This window comes from Rattus norvegicus, chromosome 8, assembly GCF_021556685.1.
Source record: "Rattus norvegicus strain SHRSP/BbbUtx chromosome 8, alternate assembly SHRSP_T2T, whole genome shotgun sequence".
Taxonomy (NCBI): domain Eukaryota; kingdom Metazoa; phylum Chordata; class Mammalia; order Rodentia; family Muridae; genus Rattus; species Rattus norvegicus.
This window is the reverse complement of record NC_141541.1, coordinates 88,720,599-88,734,566: the sequence shown is the minus strand read 5'-3', so window position 1 is coordinate 88,734,566 and position 13,968 is coordinate 88,720,599. Positions and strand designations below refer to the sequence as shown.

At 44.4% G+C, this 13,968-nt stretch overlaps 1 protein-coding gene across 11 annotated transcripts in view; it reads right to left on the bottom strand.

Moving 5' to 3' along the window:
- The window catches only part of Senp6 (SUMO specific peptidase 6), a 78,393-nt gene extending 67,021 nt beyond the window's left edge, over positions 1 to 11,372 (bottom strand). For 10 of the 11 annotated variants that reach the window (XM_087561213.1, XM_087561215.1, XM_087561212.1 and 7 more), the window contains exon 1: positions 10,755 to 11,372. Coding sequence is in view for 3 of the 11 variants with exons in the window: in XM_087561212.1 (XP_087417338.1) it covers positions 10,755 to 10,803 (49 nt within the window). In the remaining 8 variants the exon portion in view is untranslated. 11 annotated transcript variants of the gene reach the window in all.
- Between the last annotated feature and the right edge of the window lie 2,596 nt (positions 11,373 to 13,968).

Sequence of the window (13,968 nt, the reverse complement as noted above, 5' to 3'; positions counted from 1 at the left end):
AAATAAAATAAAACAAATGAATCTTACAAATGAATAAAACAAATGAATACAGTTTGTTTTCATTGACTTTCTGTTGCTGTGATAAACATTACTAAAAGCAACTTGGGGAAAGAAATCGTTTATGTGGCTTCCAGGTTATAGTCCATTGTTGAAGGAAGCCACGACAGAAATTTGAGGCAGGAAGCTGAAGGCAGTAACTGAAGCAGCAACCAAGAATGATGCTGCTTAGTGGCTCCTTTGTCATGGTTTGTTCAGCTTGCTCTCTTATAATCTTTCCTGCCTACCAATGCGCTTCCCACAGTGGGCTGGCCTCCCCTCCATCAACCAGCAATTAAAATGCTCCAAAGACATCCTTACAAGTTAATCTAATGGAGGTATTTCTTCAACTAAGGTTTCCTCTTCCCAGATACTAAAGCTAACTATGACAATCCTCTAGCACTTGGATAGAACTCAATAAGTAATTCTGAACCTTGAATAAACAATTTTATGAAACAATAAAAATATTAGCCTTGGTAAAAAGTATTATAACTTTAAGTCACATGTGACAATCAGAGGACACAAATAGTATTAAGAGGATGATGATATCATAAAAAAAAAAATCAAAACTTGACAAGACTTTGGATATTGGGACTGGAGAGATGGCCCAGTAGTTAAGAGCACTGACTGCTCTTCCAGAGGTCCTGAGTTCAATTCCCAGCAACCACATGGTGGCTCACAACCATCTGTAATGGGATCTGATGCCCTCTTCTGGGGTGTCTGAAGACAGCAACACTGTATTCATACTAATATAAATTAATCTTTTAAAAAAAGATTTTAGATATCAATTTGGACAGTGAAGCTAAATTTGCTCACTCAGGTCTAGTCATTCCACTGAGTATACGATAGGTCAGGTGAGGGAAACTAATGCAGCTAAATCAAGCTTGCTTTCTATTATAAAACACATAAGCTTCCAAGTATGGCAGCACACAATTTCAGTCCCAGCACTCAGGAGGAGGAGACAGGTGGATCTCTGTGAGTTCCAGGCTGGCCACTTATATAGTAAGACACCATCTCAAATAAATAAATAAATAAATAAATAAATAAACAAACAAACAAATAAATAAATAAATAAAAGAGAAAAGAGAAGAAAGCACAACAATTATGTAAGTGTGGATATTGTTTATATAAGAATGCATATGTAAATATGTGTAATTGCAGCTCAGGGATAGATGCATAAAGAAAGAAATGTGTACCATGTACAATGATACAAACCTGTATGTAATCTGTAATCCAGAAGTCAGGAAACTGAAGTCAGAGGATTGTCATGAGTTCAAAACCAGCCTAGGCTACACAGTAAATATCTGGCTAGGCAGGACTACATACACACACACAGCAAAATCCTGGCTGGGGTGGGAATGACAGCCAAGAGAATAGTGACCTGGGGTAGTGCTGTGCAGCTCTTTCTCAATTGTCAAGACTCCTAAACGCAGTTTCTGTGGAGTTCCTGGCTTTAAGGAGCAAGTTTAAGCCCACACTGCTTTAGATACTAACCACGCAAAGATGCTTGGACGCTGCATGGAGATGGAGGGGCCAGCCAGCCAGACACATGAATAAAGCTAACCTAGAAATCAGAGTAGCCAAGTCAGAATTAGCCCTACAATTGTTTCATGGAGCCTCCCAAAAATCACCCAGCTACAACTTTCTCAGTTTCCAGATCTATGTAAATGTTTATTTTTTGATAAAGAAAGCAGAGCACTGTTTGCTCTTCCAGAAGTCCTGAGTTCAATTTCCAGCAACCACATGCTGGCTCACAAACATCTATTGCCCTCTTCTACACAGAAACAGCACTCACATACATAAAATAAATTAAATCTTCTTTAAAAATTAATCATTTTATACACAAGTATAATCCTACTTCCCTGCTTCATGTTAACATATAATACCAAGGAATAAAATGCATCACTTCAGCTGGTCTGAAAACAGGAAATAGCCATAAGTAAGGGATAATAAGGAATGGCATTAGGATGCAATTCCCGAAAGGAAATCAATGAAAAACTCCCACCAGGCTTGTTTGTAGGCGCCTGCCTATGATCCCAGCAATGCAAGCCGAGGCAGGGTGAAATAAAATGCCCACCAGTTAGAAGGCAGGTTGGTCTAGGTCAACTTAGGCTACTTCCTAAGATCCCCCACCTCAAAACACCTAAAGCAAACAAACAACAAGAAAAGCAAGACTGACCAAAGAACCATGGGATTTGTTTCTGAGTAAAGCTAAAGGCCTCACTCACACTCCATGGAAAAACAAATTGTATGAGTTCAACAGAGTAATAAAAATGTGCCATCTCTGTGAAACTGGAAAACTGACTGGGTTCTAAACTAAATTCATATATAAAAAGTATGTCTGGTCTGGAGGTTCCTCAGAAAATTGGACATTGAACTGCCTGAGGATCCAGCTATACCTCTCTTGGGCATATACCCAAAAGATGCCCCAACATACAAAAAAGACACGTGCTCCACTATGTTCATCGCAGCCTTATTTATAATAGCCAGAAGCTGGAAAGAACCCAGATGCCCTTCAATAGAGGAATGGATACAGAAAATGTGGTACATCTACACAATGGAATATTACTCAGCTATCAAAAACAACGAGTTTATGAAATTCGTAGGCAAATGGTTGGACCTGGAAAATAGCATCCTGAGTGAGCTAACCCAATCACAGAAAGACATACATGGTATGCACTCATTGATAAGTGGCTATTAGCCCAAATGCTTGAATTACCCTAGATGCCTAGAACAAATGAAACTCAAGACGGATGATCAAAATGTGAATGCTTCACTCCTTCTTTAAAAGGGGAACAAGAATACCCTTGGCAGGGAATAGAGAGGCAAAGATTAAAACAGAGACTGGGGGTTGGGGATTTGGCTCAGTGGCAGAGCGCTTGCCTAGGAAGAGCAAGGCCCTGGGTTCGGTCCCCAGCTCCGAAAAAAAAAAAAAAACAGAGACTGAAGGAACACCCATTCAGAGCCTGCCCCACATGTGGCCCATACATATACAGCCACCCAATTAGACAAGATGGATGAAGCAAAGAAGTGCAGACCGACAGGAGCCGGATGTAGATCGCTCCTGAGAGACACAGCCAGAATACAGCAAATACAGAGGCGAATGCCAGCAGCAAACCACTGAACTGAGAATAGGACCCCCGTTGAAGGAATCAGAGAAAGAACTGGAAGAGCTTGAAGGGGCTCGAGACCCCAAAAGTACAACAATGCCAAGCAACCAGAGCTTCCAGGGACTAAGCCACTACCTAAAGACTATACATGGACTGACCCTGGACTCTGACCTCATAGGTAGCAATGAATATCCTAGTAAGAGCACCAGTGGAAAGGGAAGCCCTGGGTCCTGCTAAGACTGAACCCCCAGTGAACTAGACTGCTGGGGGGAGGGCGGCAATGGGGGGAGGGTTGGGAGGGGAACACCCATAAGGAAGGGGAGGGGGGAGGGGGATGCTTGCCCGGATACCGGGAAAGGGAATAACACTCGAAATGTATATAAGAAATACTCAAGTTAATAAAAAAAAAAAAAAAAAAAAAAGTATGTCTGGGGTTGGGGATTTAGCTCAGCGGTAGAGCGCTTGCCTAGCAAGCGCAAGGCCCTGGGTTCGGTCCCCAGCTCCAAAAAAAAAAAGAAAAAAAAATTATGTCTAAGCATAATGGAAAACAGCTCTCACTGGAGACAGAGGCATTCTGCTAGTGTAGAAACAGGGGAGGGAGGGAGGCAAGCTCAGTGAGCCTGACCACCTTAGTTTAGTCTCCAGGGCTCACAAGGTAAGGACAGATGTGACTCTCACCAAGTTGTCTGTCCTCTAACCTATACACTAAATCACTCTGACTAAACATTCAGAAAATAAAAGCAGTCTTTCATCACCATGTCTTTAAACCTAGGTGTGTTGAACCTAAGGTGTGAACACTGTCACACCCTAGAAAAGGCGAACTGGACACAGTGCACCCTAGCTGGGTGATCGCTGAAAGAGTTCTAAAAGAAAGGGAAATCAAGAGATTGGTAAAATGGCTGGGTAATGTGCTGCAGCAAAAGCATGAAGCCCGGAGTTCAGACGTATCTCTGGCACAAAATGCCAGGCACAGGCCGGGATGCAGCTCAGTTGGTCGAGTGCTTAGCCAGCACGGAGGAAGCACTGGGGTTTTGAGCACTGACACTATATAAACTAGGCATCGTGGCACACACCATTAATCACACCACAAAGGTAGAGGCAGGAAGATCAAAAGTTCAAGGTCATCTCCCCAAGGGAGTCTAAGGCTTGCCCAAACGGAAGACTTAACACCTTTTCCTTTAATCCCAACATCCACAGGCCAGTTCAAGACCAGCCTGGTCTATAGAGCTAGTGTCAGAGCAGCCAGGACTAGGAAGAGAAACCTGAAAAAAACAAAACCAAAAAAGAAAAAAGAAAAAAAAAAAAAAAAGAAAGCATTCTTTTCAAGTACATACATTCTCCAAGAGAGAATCTATTATGGGAGATACAATGTCTCAAGAATTCTTTAATTGAAATTATGGAAAGGATGTTCTGCAGCTACAAATCAGTTAAATTAGAAATCAGTAATGCTGTGTGTAACAGCACAGGGTTGTATGCTCATCGCTGGGAGGAAGAAATAGGAAGGTCCCAGAGGGAATCTGCTAAATCAGCCAGTCTAGTTGAATCATAAGCTCTAAGTCAGTGAAAGATTTTGTATTTAAAAAAAAAAAAAGGAATTTCCCCCCAGTGCTGAGGCTCAGGTGCATCCAAGATTCAGCTTCCCAAGTGTGATCCAAGAAGGCACTGATGCTAGCGCTTAAGAAACATTAGTGCTACTTTACAACTTTACAAGAGATTATGATGACCTCAGTCTTCCATGATGGCTTAGCGTGTGGAATTCACGAAGCTGTCAAGGTCTTAAAAAAGGCCAAGCCTATCATTGTGTGCTGGCATCCAACTGTGGTAAGCCTATGTATGCCAAGTTGGTGGGGAGTACTTTGTGCTGAGAATAAAACCAACCTAATTAAGGTTGATGACAAGAAATGGGTAAAGGTTGCATACAGTTGTGTAATGGTTAGGGACGATAGCAAAGAATCTCAGGCTAAAGATAGCAAAGTGTACTTTAAATCCAAGAAATGAACAAATAAAATAATTTGTCTCATTAAAATAAATAAGGTGGAGGGCTGGAGAGATGGCCCAGTAGGTAAAGCACTTCATGGGTCAGCATGAGAAACTGTTCCAATTTCCAGCACCACAAAAAGCCAGTGCTGTAACATCCTAGCTCTTCTTTGGATAGGCAGGCAAGCAGGCAGGATAGTTCAGACAGGTAGGACATTTCCCAGAACTCACAGGCTGGCTATCATGGTCTACGCTGTGGCAAACAACAAAAGAGACCATGTCTCAAACAAGGTATAAGGCATGGACTGATACCTGAAGTTGTCCCTGATCTCTACATGTACACTGTGGCAAGTATGTGCCCATATCTGCACATGGAAACACAAGTATATACATGCATCACAAAAAAGGGATGGGGAACAGACATTTAAGGAATTGGAGAGCTGGCTCAGCAGTTAAGAACACTTGTTCTTGCAGAGGACCTGGGTTCTGTTCCCAGTACCCACAGAGCATCTAATAACCTTCAGTAATTTCAATTCTAAGGGAACCCAACATACCTGCTGACTTCTGTAGGCTCCTGTGTGTAAACATTTTTGAAATAAGACTGTCAAAAGTGTGTACAGTGATAGAAGACACTGATCTCTCATTTTCTCATACACAGCCACGAACTCAAATTATATCATTGTCTGAAACATGGTCTAGTATAGAGTGTGGTGTTTGAAGTATCAAACACATAGATGACAAAGGTGTTCGTTCTCCCCCCGCCCCCACAGTGTACTGGCTCAATCACATGCATTGCTTTGAAGACCAATGTGAACACAATTTATTTTCCAAAGTGGTTGCATTACCTGGCTATGATTTCTTCCTTCACATGGCACGTTTTAAATTCAGGTTTAGACAAGAACTTGGAGTGGGTTTTTTTTTGGAATTTGTGGTGCCACAGGACCAAATAGAACAGCTCACCAGCAGGCTGGCAATCATGTGCATGCGCGCTCGCTCTCTCGCTCTCTCTCTCTCTCTCTCTCTCTCTCTCTCTCTCTCTCTCACACACACACACACACACACACACACACACAGAGAGAGAGAGAGAGAGAGAGACAGACAGACACACACACACACACACAAAGTGGGAGAAAGTAATGGGAAAAGCTATTCAGATGGCAGAAAAAAGGTAAGGAGAGGGTAAACTAGATATAAGAGGGTACATAAACAAACAGAAGCAGCAGATTGTTAGGACATCACAGATGAGAGAGACTCTCAGAAAGGAAAGCACAGCAAGCAAGCTATAGTTGCCCACACAGCAATCCTCTCCCAGCTGGTTCTCCCAATGATCTTCCCACCCTGTAAAGCAGACTCCACATGGGAGTCAGAGGTCTTTTTGGAAACATACTTTATGATGTCATGGTCAGCCTCACTGTGCACACTTCCTAATGATACTGTTTTTATCCCCTCAAATATCCATGATCCTTCTATTTTTACTATCTCTGCCTGGAAAGCTGCCTCTCCACCGCTCCTTCTCCTGTTCACACTTTAAGCACGCTGATACCATTCTTATTGTAATACCCCTTTCTTATACATGACAGTCCAAATTTTATGTGTTGATTATGGCCATTTAGTCTTCTTACTAGGAGATACAAAAAAAAAGTGCCTCTGTGCAGTGACTAAAAGCAATTGTTATTCTTAAATACATGCTAAATGAACAGAGAAAGCTGCCTAAATTATCAATAGTGAAAAGGGGTTGCATGACCTCAGTATATGAACAAATGTAAAAGAAACAGTCAAAGATGGAAAAGAAAATTCAAGGGCTGGAGAGATGGCTCAGCGGTTAAGAGCACCCGACTGCTCTTCCAGAGGTCCTGAGTTCAATTCCCAGCAACCACATGGTGGCTCACAACCATCTGTAAAGAGATCCAATGCCCTCTTCTGGTGTGTCTGAAGACAGCTAGTGTACTTATATATAATAAATGAATAAATCTTTAAAAAAAAAAAAAGAAAATTCAATACAAAGACAATACAGAGGATACAATAAACAGTAGCCAATTTCCTCTACAGAAGTGACAAAAGCACACAACTACTGGTTAAAACGTACCCTAGAGCAAAGACATTAAACATTCACTTGAGACTTGGGACCCAGCAGAGCATTATTTCCCTTCTAAGTCTACTCAAGATCAAGAAGTGGCATTGGTTCCCAGTACCTCAACAAGTACTGCAAAGAATGAACCTGGAGTTTTCTTTTACCTTCACCTCATGAGCACTGTATGAATAAATCTCACAAACTCTATACCAAACGATCTTCAGCCTACTGACTCTCCTTTTCCAATTTCCCAACCAGGCTTACTTCTATCAGGACTGCAAGTGTTTGTTTGAATTCATCTCCCTTTAATTCTTGCACAAGGCAGACAAAGTGACCTTAAAAAAAAGTCTCCTATGTCATATATCCCATTCTGATGACCTTGAACTTTTGATTCTCCTGCTTGCACCTCCAGAGTGCTGGGATCATAGACATTCAGCACCCTGTCTGTTTTACACCATGCTGAGGATCAAAGCCAAGGCTTTGTGTAGCCTAGACAAGCAAGCACTCTAGTACTGAGCAAGCACTACAGTGTGTAGAACTTCTATCTGGATACGTTTTTGTCCTCAGTTCTCCAAAGGCTTCCTCCTGCTTGGAAAGAGACAACCCTGCACCACAGAGCTTCTACCACGCTCTCACCCTTTAAGTCATGAAACCAAGCACCACCTCTAAACCCTGATATGTGTCATCTCCTTTGAGTACCTAAGGACCCAGGTGTTTCTCGGCATTTTCTAGGTTTCTTCTCATTTCTTTTCTTTGTTTTGTTTTTCCAAACAGGGTTTCTCTATGTAGCCCTGACTGTCCTGGAACTCACTCTGTAGACCAGGCTAGCTTCAGCTCAGCCTACCTCTGCCTCTGGAGAGCTAGGATTAAAGGCGTGTGTCACACTTCTCTTAACTTGAAAAGTATAAAATGATGTTGCTCTCTATGCTTCCTCTACAGTCTTTTTCACGTTGTCATGGCCTAGTTTATTCGTTAACAACAAGTTTGTTCCAGGCTGAAGAATATGATAGCAAAACCACAAGCATCCGGATTGCTTTCATACAGCTTTTATTTTCATAGTACTGAAAAGCACAAAGGAGTCATTTGATAAATTGATAGAAAAATAAAACAGTATTCCATGTGCTTGCATGCTGATTCATGAGAACAGGGGGCACCAGGGCATTATAAACAGTTGTCAACTTTGAGCAAACCTCCGTAAACTGACAGAAGTTCTGAAAACGGTGGATAAGACTGTTCTAAATGCATTGAGGTTTTTTTTTAATTTGTTAAGTCTTTTCCACTAAATAAATGTTCCATGAAGGTGCTGACTTTGAATAGTTATTCACTGTTGTATTCTAATCTACCAGACTAGACTACTAAAAATATTTGATGAGTTAAGAAAAACCACCTTCTATTTTTTTTTTTTTCAAAATTGCCTGAGAAAAACCAAAGTGTAATAAGAATCTTTAAAAAGTAAACCTCGGGGCTGGAGAGATGGCTCACAGGATAAGACCACTTGCTGCTCTTGTGGAGGCCCCACGTTCAGGGCCCTGTACCTACACAGCAGCTCCCGGCCAGTCCCAGGCCCTCCTTTGAGTCTGGTCACCAAGCTTGTACTGTTGCAATACACTCAGGCAAAGATTCAAAATAAACCGAAGTAAACAAAGGAACGTTTTAACAAGTTTTTAAAAATAGTAAATTCTAGGGGTTGGGGATTTAGCTCAGTGGTAGAGCACTTGCCTAGGAAGCGCAAGGCCCTGGGTTCGGTCCCCAGCTCCGGAAAAAAAAGAACCAAAAAAAAAAAAAAAAAAAGTAAATTCTAAAACCCTCATATCTGTAATCCTAGTCCTTGAGAAGCTGAGGCAGGAGGATTTCCAGAAGATCAAGGGTGGCCTGGTCTACATAATGTGATCCCGTCTCAATTTCAATTTTTTTAAATACTGAATAAGACAAGGTGAAACTCCAACTTTCACATCTGTACATTTACAATCAAGTAAGTTCAAATAAACTACCACCAATGGACATCAGATCAACTCTCTTAGAGATGGCTTTGGGCTTTATTATCCTGTGTTTATCCACTCAGAATTTAAGCTGCATTAGAAGCCCATAGGAGCCCAAAACTTAGAAAACCCTACAAGTATAATCATCTGCCTGGTGACCATGAACATCAGAAAGCCATCTGGTGAATTTCCAATTTCCAAACAAAAAACAGGCACAGCACTGGCTACCTGCAATAGGAACTACTCCTCTCTCCGCCTGTCGGCAGGGCTTCCCTACCGTGGTCAAACTAGTATGGAGGTGATTATGAAACAAAGTCAGGAAAACACACTTGCTTTCCGTATCACAGAGGAAAACCATAGAAAGCTAGCATCGCTTCTTATATAAAGCCTGGCCTGCAAAGTAAAGGAAGCCTCCCCCCCCCCCACACTTCCCTATTCTTAAGTACAAAGAATAAAGAAAATTACTTTTCCTCTTCTCAGTCAAGGAATAAACAAGGCATGAGCCACCCTCCTGCTACCACTTAAGAGAGTCTTTCTTAATTTTAAACTTCATTTTCTTAATTCTGTAGTTTTTCTAAATTATATCTTAAAGCATGGCCTGGATATATTTCTTCTAGAAAAAAAAAAACTGAAAATTACCCCAAAGAGTAATTATTCTTAACAATTACTAAACGCATACTTATTTTCCAAAACATATTTATAAATTCAGTTACTAGAAAATTTAAAGTCGTATGAACGTTTACGTTCCCGGTCCACAACGGCACCTAAATGTACCTGGATTGTGGGGGTCCCAATACAGCCATAGGCAGTAGTTACCCATTTGCCACCACCCCAAACCATAACATACCTTTTAAGCAGACTTAGTCCACCAACTAAAATAGTTAACTCTGCCTCACAAGCGACTAAAAAATGGGAACATCCTAACTCTTTTACCTTCCCTGGCTGTCCCCAAACTGACACTCCAAAGCTCATATTTCTCTCTCTCTCTCTCTCTCTCTCTCTCTCTCTCTCTCTCTCTCTCTCTCTCTCTTTCACAAATGAACTGCTTTACAAAGTATAGCCAAACACATCTCACTGGAGTATCGAGCACCGCCAGGTCTAACCTGCACTCCAATGGCAGCGGCTAGCCTGGGAGCTTTAAACCAAAAGGCAGTGAAACAAACTACCTCTCTCCCCTGCCTACTTGGATCGGCCAGTTCCAACCAAGCTTAGCGGTCTGAAACTTTCCACGAACGCTAAGAAAAACACCTGAACGCAGTCTGCTCCTCGCCCACTAGGCAACCATCGAAAATATGGAGGTGGGAGCTAGTCCAAGCCTTCGGCCTGCCCCTCGCAGGCCGCCCTGGGCCTCCGCTCGCTGCGCGGCTACCGCGCCGCCTCGCGCCAGCCTGCCCGAGCCTTTGCCCGGGAGGACCCGAAGTCGGCGCGCCCGCAGCGCGTTCCCTGCCCGCCATCGACCGTCCCGACCCCCGAGGCCCCAAGTCCACCCGGAGCACACAGCTGAGTATCTCGGCCCGAGAGAACCCCGGTGTCGCGAATCCCCCCCCCCCCGACTCTCCCCTGAGGAAGACCCGAACGCACCTTTCAGGAAAACACCCCCAGCGCTGCCACCGCTCTTGCCCGCCGCCATCTTCCTCCTCCCACGCCGCCTCCTTCTTACTCCATGGCCGGCACCGCCGCGGTGCTCGCGGGGAATGGGGGCCGCACGTCGGGAGGGTAGCAGCCGCAGGGTGGCGGGCCTCGGGCTCGACCGTCCGCGAGGGGCGCTCCCCGCCGGCCGGGCCCCCACACAAAAGCGGGCCTGTCGCGGGCTGACGGGAGGCGGTGAGGCCCACGGCCTGGGTTTCTTCTCCTCAGGCGCCTACCGGGGACCGTGAGCGGCGGCGGCGGCGCTTCCCGGGCCCGGCTCCCCTCAGCACACGACTCCCCATCCACCGCCCGCGCCGGCCTCGGAGAAGCTCCTCTCCGCTCCGCCGCTGGCCCCGGAGGACGGAGAACGAAGCGAACGCTCACACGCCTCCTGCGTCCCGGGCCGTAAAATGGCCGCAGCGCCGAGCCGAGCGAGGGCTCCGCGACCGTCAGGCGCCCGCGACCCCTCGCTGCTCCAGCAGTGGCCGCCGCCGCCCGCCCACCCCGCCCAGGCGTCAGAGCATCAGCCCAGGCCTCGGCGACTGTCCATGTGGACGGGGGTGGGTCTCCGCCACCGCCGCGCGTCGGTCGCCACAGCAGCCCCGCCGCCGCTCCTCCCCCACCGGGCTCCGGGCCCGCCCCGCCGCCGCCCCAAGCCTCTCCCTGCGGGTCCGGGCTCGTCCCCCTTCGCTGCCCCCCGGCGCCGGCCGTACCTAACCGGGGGGCTGTGGGCCTGCGGGCCTTGTGTGGCCTTGTGCGCCCGGCCTAGGCGGGGTACGAACAAAATCCCTTCCTCTGAAGGCCCCATGGCAGACCCGCCTGTGAGCGCTTGCAAGCCTGCCTGCCTGCCTGTGAGGTGTTCTATTTGGTCCTGTGGCACCACAAATTCTAAAGAAAAGCCCCAAGTTCTTGTCTAAAACAGAATTTAAAACGTGCCATGTGGAGGAAAAAAAATTGTAGCCAGGTAATGCAACCACTTTGGAAAGTAAATTGTGTCCACATTGGTCTTCAAAACAATACATGTGATTGAGCCAGTACACTTTGGGTAGAGAAAGAGAGAACCTTTGTCATCTGTTTGATACTTCAAACACCACATTCTACACCAGAGTTTCAGACAATGATATAATTTGAGGGTGTTTTGTTTTTCTTTGTTTTGTTTCCGGCGTGGTGGAACCCATGAGGGGATAGAGGCAGGTGGATCCCTATCCGTTGGAGGCCAAGTCTGGTCCACAAAGTAAGAGCCTGTCTCCAAAACAAAAATAAAAACATCTATGGAGAATGCAGAAAATGAAAAAAAAAAAGTTAACAGAAATTCAAACCCCTTAGGTGGTCTGCTAATAAACATTTTTTTCTTAAAAAAAAAAAAAAAGGAAAGAAAGAAAGAAAGAATGCGGGCGGGGACTGGGGGAGGTGTTTTGCTGCTGTTAGGGTTGGTATTGCGGCTGCTTGTAGTTACTTCAGAGGCCAGAAGAGGGTGCCCCGCCTAGGCGCTTAGAAGCAAACTGCTGAGCCCTTTTCTCCAGCCCTTTGAGCACTTCTAATGCAGTTGTTAATCAAGACTCATTTGGTAACTTTGCATCTTATCCCACTGTAGTGACTCACACCTTTAATTCTAGTGCTTAGAAGGCCAAGGAAGGCAGATCTCTGAGTCCAAGGCCAACCTGGTTACACAAAGCGAGTTAGTTCCAGGCCAGCCAGGGCTACAGTGAAACTTTGCCTCAAAACAACAACAAACAAACAAAAAAACCCACAATACTTGTTACCATAGTGACACCAGTAATCTATCCTGATTTCATAAAATTAACATAATGAATATAATGTGTTACAGTTGGTATTTTTATTGCCTAAGGAAATACATGATCCTGTAGGGAAAGTCTTTGAATGACATAGTCTGTGCAAATGACTTAGTATACTGAGGTTTATAGATAAATAGGTAGATGCGGGACGATGGGTCTGACCTACAGAATATAAAGTGTGCCTCTTGTTTAAAGATAGCCATTCTGTGGGGGAAGCACCAGGAGTCAAGGGATGCAAGTTGGCTCTCATCATGGCAAAGGTGAAGAAACTGATTCTAGAGAAAGGAATGTAGAACCTTGATTTTAGTTCAGTGAGACAGATGTTGACTTCTGACCTTACAGAACTATGCCATGATAACTGTGTGGTAAGTTGCCAGCTTGGTAGTATAGTAATTTATCCCACTATGGTGACTCATTCCTGTAATCCTAGTACTTGGAAGGCAGATCTCTGTGAGTTTGAGGCCAGCCTGGTCTACATAAGGAGCTCCAGGGCAGCTAGAGCTGTACAATAAAACTTTGCCTCAAAACAGAACCACAAAAACTTAATACATATGGCCTGGGAAACTAGGAAGTGTGTCTACATGCAGGTGAGGTCTGGCACAAGTTAGGTCAAGGCTCATGATTGGACAGTAAAAAGTAAGGTGGGGACAAAGTTTTGGTAAGGTGGGAGAGAAGAGGAAAGAAGGAAAAAGATTCAAGATGGAGATAGAGAAGGACGACCCAGATCCGTGTGGCCTTAAATGGCCATAGGTAGTTATGAATATTTCTTAAGGGGTGGATTTCTGTAGGTCAATTTATCTTATCTAGGTGGGTAGTTTATATCTTTATCAATTGGTTGTGAGTTTATTGTGTGGACGTATTATAGATTGAGAATTTAACATATAAATCTGTTTGCTAAATTATAGCTTATTGGGTCTTGATTTCAATGGGTGGCTGAGAGTTCATACTATAACTACCAGGGGGCAGTTGCCCGGAGTGTGGGCAGAGTCTGAAGCAGGGAGCCTTGATAAGTCAGTGATTTTACTGGGTAGCTACCCCTCAGATGCCATGTGGTCCTACGGTGCTGGCACTAGTGCAGGATAAAAGTTCCATTTTTAATAATTACTGCAAAAGTTATAATTTTAAGAGAATTTAATTAAGCTAGATATGCCTTTAATTCTAGCACTGGGGAGGTAGAGGCAGGCAGATCACTGAGAGTTCAAAACCAGCCAGGACTACATAGTGAGATCTAAGGGGAAAGGGGTGGGGGGTGAGGACTGAATTGGGTCTTTTGAGAAAAAGGCCACTGCTTCCATTATTGTTTCTTTTCTTTTCTTTTTTTTCTTTTTCTTTTTTTTTTTTTTTTTTTTTTTTGAGACAGGTTCTATGTG